General features: G+C 41.4%; 1 protein-coding gene across 1 annotated transcript; it reads right to left on the bottom strand.

Annotated features, from left to right (window-relative positions):
- Positions 1 to 631: 631 nt before the first annotated feature.
- On the bottom strand, positions 632 to 13,344 carry valopa (vertebrate ancient long opsin a). Its single transcript, XM_064317534.1, has 5 exons — positions 12,844 to 13,344; positions 11,284 to 11,494; positions 9,585 to 9,702; positions 8,187 to 8,426; positions 632 to 1,550 (listed from the first exon to the last, which is right to left on the bottom strand). The coding sequence occupies exons 1-5, from the start codon at positions 13,247 to 13,249 to the stop codon at positions 1,311 to 1,313; spliced, it is 1,215 nt and encodes a 404-aa protein (XP_064173604.1). The 5' UTR covers positions 13,250 to 13,344; the 3' UTR covers positions 632 to 1,310.
- Positions 13,345 to 14,828: the final 1,484 nt, after the last annotated feature.

The following is a 14,828-nucleotide window of genomic DNA, read 5'->3' as shown; positions in this document are numbered from 1 at the left end:
ATAAATCATTATACGATGGATCACAAAAATACTACATTAGTGCTACATTAAGTGAGCTGGAATAGATCCACAGTGTTATTCTGTTCATATATTGCTGTTTTTTTCATTGTTTACTCATATCTCAACTGTCTGAAGAACTGAATTTCTCAGGCAGATATTCGGGTCTTTCCTCTGTCCACTCTCTGTTCAGCAGAAAGAACAGCCTCCTGGAACACTTAACTAATTCACTGGAACAAAGAGTCAGTCTCCAACACTTACGTTATCAGTGAAAAAGCATGGAGGGAAGGATTCAAAAATACAGTCGATGCCATGGAATTATAAAACAATCATCATCTTTCATCCTGGTGTTGTGCACTGCAACCCCCACCCCATGGACACACCTAAATACAGCTGTGATTTGCCCTGGGTGTAGCATTCTCCAACCATACCCCACCCAAACCAACCCAATCCTACAGGAGCCAGTTACACCAAATGAGGCTGTCTCCTGACTCAACAGAGAGAAACATTCCTCAGCCATCACAGTGGCATCAGAGAGAAGGAAATGTGAAATTGAGCACTGTGCATTCACAAATTTGACCCTCCCATTAGGGACAAGTGTTCCATTACAATAAGCAATCAGAGAGATCATGAGTTGAAGTTGAAGAATATACATTTCATTTCTTTTGTAATGCTAATTTATACATTTTGTGGGAGTGCCAGTGGCAGTTTTCAGCTTATATTACAGAGGTTTAAATATACATTAAATTATAATATGTTTCAACTAGCTAATGAGTAAACTAGAAAATATGAATCTGAATCATAATAATGTTCTTCAAGTGGACATGTATTATTCCAGAGCTGCTGTTGTGCTTTACTATTGTCATAAGAAGCACACAATTTCCCTCTCTTGAGTCGTGACTTAAATCTGATCTATATAGATTCCAAGTGTTAGCTCACTGTCAAAAGGGAACACAGAAGTGTCCATTTCAATGAGGCAGGGAGGTAGTAAAGTTCCAGTGTGTGTGTGTGTGTGTGTGTGTGTGTGTGTGTATGTGTATGTGTTTCAGTGAGCTTGTGTCTCCGTGTCTGTGTGTCTCCATGTCTGTGAGTGTGTGACTCTGTCTGTATGTATCTCCACGTCTGTGAGTGCATACCTCCATGTCTGTGAGTGTGTGTCGGTGTCTGTATGTATCTCCATGTCTGTGAGTGCATGTCTCCCTGTTTGAGAGTGTGTGTCTCATGTCTGAGAGTGTGTGTCTCCTGTCTGTGAGTGGGTGTCTCCTGTCTGTGACTCTGTGCAGTAGTAGGGGTTCTAGAGAAGAGGCACTGTCCTACATGGGGCAGACTTTGTTCTCAGGGATGGGCAGTTCAGCGAAGGTGCTGCCCTCGCTCGTCTCGTCATCCTGATTCTGTGCCCCGCCCGCGGCCGCAGGGATCCGGGCGGAGATGGTCGACATCTCGCCCGTGTTGCTCTCGCCGGTCGCGCCCGGCCGCTCCGACGTCTGGTTCACGGTGGAGTCCAGGGGGGCGCTGCTGCTGCAGCTGAACAGCTGGATCAGACATTTCCTGAACTGGGAAGAGGTCAGAGGTCACAAGGTTAGCGAGTCTCAGCATCAGTTGCCTTCACCCACCCCTTCTCCCACCAGGAGTCAATCCCTGTGCAGTTCTCAGAAAAATGGGGAAACGGTTTGCCTTTTTATTAGAATTTTTAAATGCGAACATTTCATTAAATAAGTCTGCACAGAAGTGCACAACTATATTTAAGCCTGTTTGTGCCAGAGCATCAACTATGGGTTTAAAATACTGTCTGGTCCATAAATGCTTGGTAATAAGAAAATGCATTAATTCAAATGTTCTGCAGCAAAGGTATTCTTTTATATACAGAACACAGGAAAGAGAAACTAGGTTAATTATACTGTGTCTACATCCGGCATTTATTTATTAGGGTAAAATAACTAAAAGCTTAAAAATGATTATTTTTTCCACATGAATCTCTTATAGCCCAATTAGGTACCAGCATCTAAAAATATTCACTTAATTTATTTATTTTATCGGTCACTGATTCAAGGTGCACTGCTGTAATGCCTACACCTCTGTAAAGCTTAGACTCTTCACACTTTGATGCAAAAAATTCTGTCTCAATTGGTAAAAACCACTATCAATAACAAAATAAATAACAAGGCAGTCCCCTTCCCCAAAGGAGGACTGAAATAGATACCCCAGGTAGATGATTATGGTATTTTATGATTACGGTATTTCATAATCCAATAACAGGCCGCAACAAGTCAAACAACTGGTAATACTACAGTGAAAATCACTAAAATCCCCCACATGAGCCCTAAGCTATCAACCATCTCTTTGTATACAGGCTAGCAAAAGTCATTATTCATTCTGCATTATATGCATTGAGCTGAAATAGTTTTGAGAATATGAAAACAAACATTTCTATGTACGTAAATAGAATTTCAAAAGTGAAAAGTGAAATAGTTTTACCTTATGAACAGTGAACAAATCTCAATTAGACATTCCAGTGCAAAGTAAATTACCAAAAAGCAAGCTACTACCTGAGAAAACTGACCCTCTCTGTGATCTACCCACTATGACTTTTGCCCCCATTGAACTGCTTTGTTCAATCCCACTCCAAACTTTTATCCTGGTGTTGTATACATCCTGGGGATTGGAAAAAGAAATCTGGTTTTGTCCAGAATCAGAAGTACATATAATCCCTACAGAATAAAGAAAATATTATTTTTTTTTGCATTTCTTTGTTGTTTTCAGGATAAATATGTCCTGTATGTTTATGGAGTGAGACTCCCATAGGATCAGGGATTTGGTCGTTTTTGTACAAACGTGCTCTTTATTTCATGCTTTGATCCATATCTGTAGTGTATATAATTTTGGAGATAATGGGTTTTATTTAAGACGGGGGGATTCTTACAAAAATGGGTTTTCGGTGTAGTCTAAGGGGTTAGCCAGCCCAAAGTGTGCTGTTAATAATGTGTAAATCCATTCTGTGCCAATCCAGCACAAAACTGGTACGGCTGTAAACCTGCATTATCCTCTCTTCCCTCTCTCCCCTAGAACACACAAGCCAGGAACTGAAACACCCTGTTCTCTCACAAATATATTTAGCCTTACATTAAATTAAATTAATTTAATTAAGCTATATTAAATTATGTTGTGGGTATATCAAATTTTCGGGAAAACATTTCAAGAACACTGAGGATAATTCCAATCACATTTGGCTCTGAGATATTGTGCCTTCAAAGCGTTTATTACTCTGTGAAAGTCAAAGAAAAACATGGCAGACATGCCACATACGAACATGCTTCTAACAGACCCCTGACGATTATTCATGACAAAAACAACATGGAGGATGTGTGTCATTTGTGCTAATGTAGGATTTTAAACGTTCATGTTCATGCTGAATGAGTGCAACATGAATATGGCTTAATCGGTGAGATCTATTACTCTGAATAAAAGCAGCAGACATATGAATGATTCATTCCAAATTATGAATCGTAAAGTATTAAAGTCCTGCTGCTTTGGCCACATCACATTGTGTGGTATTGCTAAGGGAGAGAGTAAGGGAAGGTTTTGGCTCATGCTAAATGTGATTGTAAACTATACAGTGTTACGGCACCATTAACTTGAACTTAAATGATCAGTGCTGCTGTCAGTCCTGTTACTTGAGTGTCAACCCTATGACTTACACATATTTTCAGAAAGTAAAAAAAATGATAAAACAAACAATCTGATGACTCATGTTACATCAGGGTAGAGCCGTAATTTAATCAAAAAATTTTAATGAGATTTGAATACATTTTCCGCTTAATCCTAAAAAAGAAATTGCTTTAGAGAGCTAATTGAAAACTAAACACTGAAAAAATCATGAATTCTGATTTTCTCAAATTAGCATATACAGCATACGGAGTGCATTGAGGGACACTTAAGTATTAGCATAATCCTAAATATTAACAAAATACTATTTAACAACAGTTTACAACCTTTATTGCATATCAGTAACAGTGTTGACTTGGTGTACCTCACACACGTAGTTTAGATAAAGTTTTTTGAAAAATTCATACCCAGAGATTGTCCAATACATTTTCATAAAAGTTGAGCAAGCTCTTTCTCAAACAAAGGGCAAAAGCGGAAATCTTGTGTAAAATCACCTGCATACATTCATGTGACACACATGAAAACATGAGATATGCACGTGCACATGCAAACAGGACACAGACTTGTGCACATGCAAACTCAAGACACTGTCACACAATCCTGCATTTCAGTCCTGGTGTTTCCAGGGTCTTACTCCAAAAACTGACCCAAATTAAACTCACTGAAAGTTTAGCATTTTACTGGGATTTCTTGAATATACTGGGCATTTTCCCATGTTACCAAAAAAAAAACATGGTAGCATCTTTACTCCCATGCATAAATGTAACTTCTGCTTTAATCCAGAGCAAAGAAAGTCACAAAGCTCTAACCCAGTTAATGAGCCAGGATCAAAGTGGATCAGCCAGTGCTCGCACGCAGTCCCCAATCACTTCAACATCCATCTCTGAGATCAGACAAAACTCACTTCAGTCAACAGCTTCCTTCTGCTCCTGTATCTCTAAATTCACTCATCTACATGTATGGAAATTAAAATATGACTTTCACAGATCACTTAACCACTGACATATACCGCTTACATTCTTTTACATACACTCCATTTATACTGCTACATTTTTACTTCAGTAAGTCAGGTTAAGTACTTTGCTCCAGGGAACAGTGTAAGCATCCCACCTGTGAACTGATCCTATGACATCACAATTAAAAGCCCAGTTTTAAATCCCTGAAAGGGCACACCCTTGCTGAGGTACTCAAACTAAATATAGCCCTCACTCATACACACACAAACGCACGCGAACATTTCAAATAGTGATCCAAAAAATCCATTCATTATTTTGATTAATATGACTGTTGCCGCATAAAGATTTCATTTGAGCCAAATGTAATTTAATTAATAGTAAAAGGGCATTTTAAACCAATTTAACTTCTCTGGAGTTTACTCACAGCACAGTTTGATATTGTGCAGTTTCTTCGATTGATGCTCCAGTGATTCAGGTCTTTAAGGGAAATGACTGGAGTTTTTCTCCAGAACTGCAATGCTGCCATGTTAGATGTTTTATTTTTTTAATTATTTTTTTAAATGTTTTACAGGGTGAATGTTGTAAAACAGTAGAATACAGGAGCACACTGCATGGTCAACAGCTTAAGTACTCAAACATGGGGGGTCTAAGTTCAAAGTTCAGACAGTTTTGTCAAGCACTTTTGAGAGTCTAAATAGTGTATAGAATTTTCACTTGACGCCTGTGTTGGGGCTGAGGAAAGTGAATGAAATCAGTATTTTCAATTGCTTACGCGACTGGGTCGGATAACCCAGAGAAAGCTTAGAAAAAAGTGTAGAAAAATATGCCTAAAGTACACTTTTTCTGAACTAAATACCAGAGACTGTTGGTTACTTAAAAGTTCACTTTCATTTACTGAAGTAAATGTTTTTAAAATAATTAAAACATATGCCAACACTTTAGGATGCAGCTGTTAGAATAAATGGTACAATTATTCCAGGAAATACTTCAGGTATATGTAAAATAGGCCAAATTAGTTTTATAAAATACTTAAAATATAAGAAAATATATAGCCTATACTTAAAAAAAAATGAACGCTTATGTACTACTTTTTGTAAGACTGGTATAAGGCCATGCTCCCATTAGAGGATTTCTTTCAAGGTTGCATAGACGTCATATTTCATGCAGTGGAAATCTATATCGTTCAATCATCTCATTGTCTCCGTAGTGATCTAAAGGGGGGTCGTGATCACGGAAGATTCTTTCTGGAGCCTGCCACCGGCTCAGGGGAGATGCCATATTAGAGGGGAAAAAATTGGTTGTGTGAGAGGTCTGTAGTCATTGCAGTTTCATTTGTGACACATTTTTGTGAAATACATTTTGACAAGATATTGCAATCTGCGGGTGAAAATTATAAAGGGTGTCATAAAGGGTGACTTGAGCCAGAATCAAGCCCATCTACCTCAAGTCCGCAGAGCTTAAATTGTCATGGTGTCCCCTATAGCAATACATTGAATCTGTAAATGAATGCTTATATCCAATTGGGGATTCTGATTCATTGTAGACAAATTTATTTTTCTTCCTGCCAAAAATAAAAAATAAAATCTAACATTGCAGCATTACACATCCGTATATTTCAGCATTTATGCAGTTCCCGTAAAAAAAAAGAAGAAGCTCTTTGCAGTCTTTAAGGCACGACAGCCATTGGGCAGCTGTAAGGCATCTCTCGCTAACTGTGGGTAAGTTCTGCAAATTTAAATTGAATGGCCAAAGCTAAGGCTAGATTGCCATGTACACACCGTGGTGAGCTGTTTGCATAGCCCTCCTGCACTGGCCACTGAAACACAAAAGCCTTCTGAAAATCGTCCCCTAATGTAGTCTTCCTACTTGAGAATAAGCTTCAGTCAGGCACCCGGTGTATGTTTTGAAACAGGCATGTTCAGTCTATGGCACTGTGTATTTTATAGTCTACATATTCAACCACACTTTTAATTATTTAAACACAGTTGGCGCAAAAAATAAACCTCTGTCTGTAATGCCCATGTGCCTGTAAGCCGAGCGGAACCTGGCTGGAATGCAAAGGACATGTTCATCAAAAAGCAATAAGCAGGTCTTCCACAGGAGCTGGACAAGGAAACAACAACTGTGATACGATTATCTGTCTATTTTTTAATTCACATGCGAAGTTCAACCACTTACCTGTTTCTGGTTAAAAAATGGTGATAATAAACTTGACAAGCATAAAATCTTGTTGAGTTCTTAAAAAATGTAAAACATTTTATCAATACAGACACCCAGAAACCAAAAGACTAGAACCATTCATGTTTGCCAGTTGTTTTGAACATCTTACTTCAGGCAAATGGCTAATTAAAACACACTATACTGAGGATTCATAAGGTGTCTTCTACTAAACAATTAAGAATCCTCTTGTGGCCCGGGTATTCAGACGCACATTGTATCCTTTCCCACGTGTACCACTTACTCACAAATGCCTGCCATGTCATTGGTAACAGCCTTTCAAGCAATGTTTATGCTTCTCAGGGGAAATTGGCAGCGAGTCAGAGAAAACACTGCTCATGTCACACACTAACAAGAGCCTTGAAAAACTCATTTTGGAGGTTTAATTGATACGTAGATAAAGATTCCCTTTACTTACAGCAAGGGGATAAATCAGATTCTCTGAATGATTCACAACAATGGGCGGAATCCCTAGAGACCTTGGAATCGGGGGTGACAGAAGCAGAAGGATTCTCCCTGTCCCATACTCAATACTTCAGTAGCAAGGTCACAAGCAATAGGAATTCTGAGATAACCTTTTTTCACTGGTAAAGATGTCAGGGACCAGATCAATCCATAGCAGTCGTGGGATTACATTGTTTGTTCGTGAAGATAAATGTGATGAGCAACACAAAGGGCAGGGCTGTGTGGTAGTTCTGAGGGGTCATTAATGTATCCTTCCCGCTAAGTAAAGTCAGTTTCGAGATGACATTATTTCTCCATGTTGACACACAGGATCTTTAAGAGAAGCCTTTTGGGACGCCTCTCCCTCAATAACTTGCCCTGTGCTAACGGATTCGGATAGCACACATTTGGGGCGCTGAAGAAGACGTGCTAGCTAGAATACAGAACTCTAGCACTAGCTAGAAGAGAACACAGACTGGCCAGTGTGCCTTAACTAGCTAAATCACACGCATGTACTCACACTCAAATAGTCAAAAAATGAAATGCAAGGAGAACAAAATAGTAAAATATATCTGAGCTCACCAACAAACTGGACCGATACAAAAAATGCAAAGTGCTACAAGCTGCAAAAAGGAAACATCGGGGCGAATACCTTCGGTACTGTGAGGACACACAACCTAGAAGAGGAGAGCTGATGCCTCAGTTTGACTGCAAGAGGTGCGGACAATTAGGAAAGTGCTAGGGAAGAAATATAAGCACAGGAAACGACTAAATCCCAAATGGTAGCTAGTCACACAGAATTAATCACATACCAAAATGTATGACAAAAGTGAGAGAAATTATGAGATAAATCTTATTTCATTACACCACTTTTGTAAGCTGGAGCCCCTCCAAACTCACTGCGGTTACCTGTTTGTTCATGAAGACGTAGATGACCGGGTTGTAGACGGCGGCGGTTTTGGAGAAGAAGGCGGGGATCGCGGCCAGGCGGGGGTCCAGGTGGATGCTGGGGCAGGCCGTGACAGTAATGGAGAAGACCGCATATGGCGTCCAGCCCACCATGAAGGCCACGATCATGACCACGACCATGCGCGTCACCTGACGATCCGGTTTCCTGGCATTACCTAGCCTGCCGTGTACATTGGAAACCTTCAAAAGTGAGAAAGTAAAGATTTTTAAAATAAAGAATGCACGGAAATAAGAATTTTTTATTTATTTTTATTTTTTTTTACAAGGTTCAGTCTCCAAAGCAATTTCCACACTTTTTCACAAGCAGTGGAAATTCTTGCCATTATAACAGACAAGCAAATCCTGTACCATCACATGTACACTGGAAAGGTTCAGCCCACTCACATGGTTCGAGGAACCCATTTGCCTTGGACAATTTGAGTCAACCATCAAATTATAGGGGGAGTTCACCCAAAATTAAATAAAGTTGTTTCCCCTTAACCTTAGTGCTATCTATCCGTCCAGATAGTTTTGCAGAGATTTGACGAGTTTTGTAGATTTCCGCTGCAGCTCACCCTGATACAACGAACCTCAACAGGACTCTGTGAAACTATCTGGATGGATAGATACCACTGCAGGTAAGTGGAAACATACAGTAGCTTTATTTCATTTTTAGGAGAACTACCCCTTTAATCTGTGCTAAACTGTTGTTAAGTTAAAAGATAGAGGAAAAAAATAATTTAAGTAATTTTTTATTTTGTAATTGAGTGATTACAGCATTCAATTTTACTGTATATATATATATATATATATATAGAGAGAGAGAGAGAGAGAGAGAGAGAGAGAGAAGGTGGATTGTAGGGCTATATTTTAATTATGGCTTAAAACGGCGTAATTGAACATCTAGGTCAAGGAGCTTGTAGCTCGCTATACAGTTTTGGCAATGAAGAGAAGGACCCGCTCTACTGGACATTACTGCCTGAAAAGGAGACTGTGAGAGGACAATGAGGAGGGGGGTTATCTGCACTACTGATCTTTGTCTTTTTGGCTCAGCTCAATGAAGCCTCCTGCTTCCTCCCACCCCGGGTTTGACTGGTGTATAATTACTCAGCCTGTCCCAATCGTTACCATGGTTCTACCAGCCTGGCCTCAGCCTCCTCTTCACTCCCATTAATCTTTATTTGTTCCTGCTCGATGCCGACAAGGGTACAGGGGAAGGGAGGGAGTGCAGGCACGAGGGCGGACTGGGGGGGAGGGGAGGGGGGGGGGGGGGGCAGCAAGCCTAACGAGTCCGGAGCGGCAGTTCAGAGCACTTAATAACACTGCCATCATAACCCCTCCCCCCTCCCCCCCACCAACCTTCCTCAGTTTCCTCATCAGCTTGCTGTAGGAGATGATGATGACGGTGAGCGGCAGGATGAAGCAGGTGCAGAAGAAGGTGATGATGAAGCCGTGGTCAGAGGGATCTTCCGAGTACCTGCCCGAAAAGGGGAAGCACAGGGTTCACCTTTTATCTGACATTCACAAACCCATCTGCTGTGGTGCTTGCTGAAGGTTAGTCGCCCTATTTCAAACACGCTGTCATATCCAGTTCCATTGTCAATCTCGGTGCGTCCGCCACACAGGCAGTGTTCAGCGAGCCGACCCTGACCCTATGATACGAGGCACATTCAAAACTCGGAGGTAATTCAAAGCTAATTAAGGGACCGGCAGGTGAAATCAGCGGAGCACAAATGTGCTGAAAGTGCAGACACCTGGTCACTGAAAGTAAACCATCCATGGAAGATGACCGAGTTCAACGACAAAGCAAATTTGCATTTTGCTAAAACGTGTTCTCCCTGCATTCTGTTTGTTAAAATTCTGGGAGAAATCGCACACGTTTTCAACAGCCTTTGCCGTTGATTAAGCGATTGTCTGTTAGAAAAATAGTGGGAACCCCCCAGGACTGAGTTTGTGGGACACAGCTGATGATGTCCTGAGTGTAATCAGGCCGCTTGCTGTCGGATCGATAGTCTGTCAGAGGAGAGTAATCCCCAGTGAAGAAAAGTGAAGACTCCAATATTCTCCTGCTGACACGACCTCTCTCCATCAGCCTGTCGCTCCTAACAGTCCAAAAACAAGGCCGAGGTGAATTAATCAGGTCTCCTCCAACACCTCCTTCCCCGCACAAAGGCGCACACGTGCTCACACATAATGGATCACAGTAAGTGACAGTCTCTGAACACCAGCAAGCCAAACCGCTCACACCAGTGATTCTGAGTGCGCAGCCGGGATGTGAAAACACTGAGTGACCGCGTAGCTGAGTAGTGAATTTACAACCGCGCCACTAGCTGGCCACTCTGCATAACAAGAGAAGCCCAACGTCTCCAGGCACGTGAGCAACTGGCATGGAATTCTGGCCTCTTCGTCAGTTGTGATGTTGCATTCCGTAGCGGGTGTTTACGTGCTAACTCATGGTTCCAAACTCACCTTCAGGTGAATCATGCAGAAGGAGTTTCCTCCCCATGTGCAACACACACATTGCCCCGCTGTACGGATTACCAGACCCTCAAAGGATTCATCTGCAAGATCATCGCCACCCCCACCTTGTCGCCTAATTAATCCTTTTATAAGATAATTCAGCAAATGAAAATTGAAATGCAGTCATGATTGCTGTGGTTCTATTCCTGACCTAGAAACTACGAGGGGGCATGCAATGGTTGCGCTTCATTTACAGCTAAATATCAAAGGCAAGGCTCACATGCTGAACCTGCCTTAAGCCACATAGCAGAGCGCTGAGCAGAGAGAGTACGGAAAAACTCATTCAGAGCGATTAGGGCTTGCAGCCAACTGTCCCTGTGATGCAGACAGCATGCTAACTCTCCCTTCCAAGTACAAAGAGCTAAAGTGTGACTGTCTATATGAGCATCAGTAGGTCTGACTGAATTTAAAATGCATTTGTGTGTGTACACGTGTCTCCATGTATGCAGTGTGTGTGTCACAGTGCGTGTGCGTGCGTGTGTTTGTGCATGCACGTGTGCACGGCGACTGCGTGTGTGGGGCAGAACGGCGACCTCACCAGTTGGGTTCACAGGTGGTGCCAATCTTGCTGGTGGTGTAGCTGCTCCAGCCCAGCACCGGGGGGATAGTCCAGATGAAGGAGAAGGTCCAGACAAACAGCAGCCCCAGCACGGCGTGCTTCCCTCGCAGACGGATGTTCCCTAGCGGACGGCAGATCACGAAGAAGCGCTCGAAGGCCAGGACAGCGAGCGACCACAGGCCGACAATTCCTACCAGGACAGGACATCGGTAAATTTCACCCCACTCTCAGATCCAGGCACACAGCAGCCCCCTACAACTGGGGCACTCTATTAAACACAGCGCTAAACCACAGGGGTGATCAGCTCCAAACCTGAACTCCACTACACCCCATAGCTATTTAATTCAAATTACTCCATCTCCAATACTCCAATACTCCATATATATTCAAACTGCACCATCTCCTTCAGCATCACTTACCAAGGATGATATGTATGTGTCACTGTTTTGATAATGGATATGAGTCTTTTTTTTAGCTCTTGCAATGTTAAACATGTCCCCGTGTTAGCATTCCAGATGAATCAACTATGATATACTTTGATTATGGCAACAGCTGCTCTTCAGTGGCTTGTTAATGACCTCTGTGTCAGCGAGTTCAGGTGAATATAACAAAATATTCTATGGCTTTAACCTTTACAGTGTAGACATTCAGCAGGCAGTCAGGGAAACATTCATTCTTTATATACAATCTGTTATACAGCTGAATGTTTAACTGAATCAATTTGAGTTAGGTAACAGCATGCTTAACAACATAATGGGAATCAAACCTACAACCGTGGAATTGCAAGCCCCTTTCCTCTAACCATTATCTTACATTGCTACTGCAGACCTCTAGCGGAGCAGCAGAATTTGAAGGCTCTTCTCAGGGTACAACTTTCAGAATCAAGTACAAAGACTTCTGAATATCCTGTCAGACACTACGCTGACCCATTCTGAGCATCACCCATTTTTAACAATAAATAAGTGCTCAAGTGATTCTTAATTTTGTGCCTTGTTTTTATTCCATAAACCCCTTCTTGTATTTTACAGAAATGTGCATTTACTTGTTGGTGATTTGATTCCCAGGAGTGGCACAGCTGTTGCACTCTTGAGCAAGGTACCTAACCTGATGATCCTTCAGTAAATATCTAGTTGTCAAAATCAGGTGTTTTCAAACTTTTCTGATCCAGGGACCCCCTCCCAGGCTCAAAGGCATCCAGGGGTTAAAAATGGTTTTGTTTTTTTCCTCCAAGGTTTTGTATTTAAATATTTTCACAAATGCATACAGTCATTGCATGTCAAGTCTGGCCAGGGACCCCCTACAGTACCTTCAAGGGCTCCCACAGTCTAAATGGATTGCATGTAAGCAATGTAAGATCTGTGTCTGCTAAATATCATTATAATATGGAATGGAATATTAGCCAACCTAATGAAATCCGTAACATATCACATCCTGTATCTAATATCATGTTTAGATTTTAAGGTACACTGGGAGAACAACTGACATATTTGTCTTGAAAGTGACGAAATTGTTTTCCAGCTGTCAACTTTTTAGACTTACCGAAAAAAGTCACAGCGAATCCTTCCAATACGCACGCCCAAGCTCCCAAGAAGAAGTAGCCTTTAGCATTAGTCAAAAAACTTATCGTGCCCCCGATTAGCGACATAAGAAAGTCAGCAAGAGACAGGTTAACAATTATGTAGTTCAGGGGCTGTCTCAGTTGTTTGAACCTAAACGTAACGAGCATAACAGTGAAGTTCTCAGACAGAGACAAAGATGTTATTATGAACATCAAAGCAGCCAAGATTTTGAAGTTCCACGGCGCGACGGATTGGAGCGGACCAGAGAAGGGATCTGGGTCTGGTTTCAGTATCTCCGCAGCTTCGGTATAGGCGACACCATTCACTGAAGGACTATTCGTATCCATTCCTTGAGCGCGATTGGGATACAAGAAGTTGAAAAGCATGTATTTCTCAGGAAGAAAAAAACCGTATCAGGTCTTAAATAGTAGGTTCTGTAATTATTAAATAGAAACGATCGGATGTTACATCACTCTCACATTTTAGTGTAATATCACTATACCAAAACATATACCATTAATAGTTAAAAAATTTGCAACAAATACCAGATACACTGATATGGAAAATAATGTGGCACTTCGCATCGTCCATTTAATTCAAAAACTTCAAATTCTATTCATTTATAAGCGTTCCCTTTGGGAAAAACCCTTATTTGTCAATAATAATCAATCCCGTTATTTTCATCAGTTTAAAAAAGGAGGGTCCAAGTCTCAAAACACTGCCCACGATCCATGGTTTAAAAAAAACTCAATAATGTCTTGAGAACAAGAGCAGCAATAAACGCGCTTCGCATTGCCCCACTTGCCCGCACCAACCTTCGAGGCAGGAAGAAGTGCACTGTTGTACAGCATTTTGCAGGAGATGCCTTATATACACCCCTGGTCAGTCGCGCGGCGGCTCGAGCCACACTTCTGTCCCTGAGTAGGCTACCAGTGAATCGCAGTCTTCTCTTTTTCTACCTGTGTCGTGCGCGGACCTTGAGGAATTTCCACTTCCAAGATCGCTGCGGCGCATGAAGCATGAAGATGTTGTCTCCGATGTGAAGAGTTGTGCCTGCGCCAGCTGATAAAACTTTTCAATGAGCTAATCAGGACTGATGCATTGATATTCTATATGTCGTTATCTTTTATCAGGTTATCTTTCTCGCTGTATTGCTTCATTGATATGAACGCATGTGCAGATTATGTATGTTTTCCGGATGTATTAGCAGTGGGACAGTGACGGGTATCACACACGCCGCGCCGAAGGTAACTGTAAATGTATTCCGGACAGATTAAATATCCTGATTAAATTATGTTTAAAATGATAAATCGGCGATTGTATGCACATGCAGCGTGTCTGAAAGCATGCTGTGCATTATCGAGTCCCCCCCCACCCCCCCTTTCAGTGATGAAGTAGTCTATTGACTAACTCACGGTGAAAATGTTCCAGATACGGTTGAAAAAAAGGCGCAAAATAAAGTCGATTGAGACTCGCTGCAGCAGTACCTTAATGACTTTTGAATAGACTGTCGTCTCGCTTCAACGCCGGAAAGCAGACCAAATGGATTTGTTCTTGTATAACATACGTGGTTTTACATATGCGTACCCATATTAAACTTACGGAGACTCTCCATCTCCCAGTTTTAACAAGTACTTCCCTCACAGACGGACACACTATGGTGTCAGTAATGTCTAAGGGCTAGATTCACAATAATGGCAGAAATAAGTAATTGGCTTTTGTGAGTGTTGTTTATTAAGTAACTAGCAATTGTTGAAAATATATAAACTTCAACTGCATTGCAGCACAGAGCTACAAATATTAAGACTACATATCCACAAGTCTTTTCTGGGGGGTTCATTTGTGTGCACTAGCATTTACATTAATTTATTGAAGAATTTAAATTGTTTACAGATCGTTTTAAAAAACCAATCCTCAAACAGATTTACTTGCAGCAATTAGTCACTGAAGTATGAAACCGTTTTG

The sequence above is a fragment of the Anguilla rostrata genome, chromosome 18 (genome assembly GCF_018555375.3).
Source record: "Anguilla rostrata isolate EN2019 chromosome 18, ASM1855537v3, whole genome shotgun sequence".
Taxonomy (NCBI): Eukaryota; Metazoa; Chordata; class Actinopteri; order Anguilliformes; family Anguillidae; genus Anguilla; species Anguilla rostrata.
This window is presented reverse-complemented; position numbering and strand designations above follow the sequence as displayed.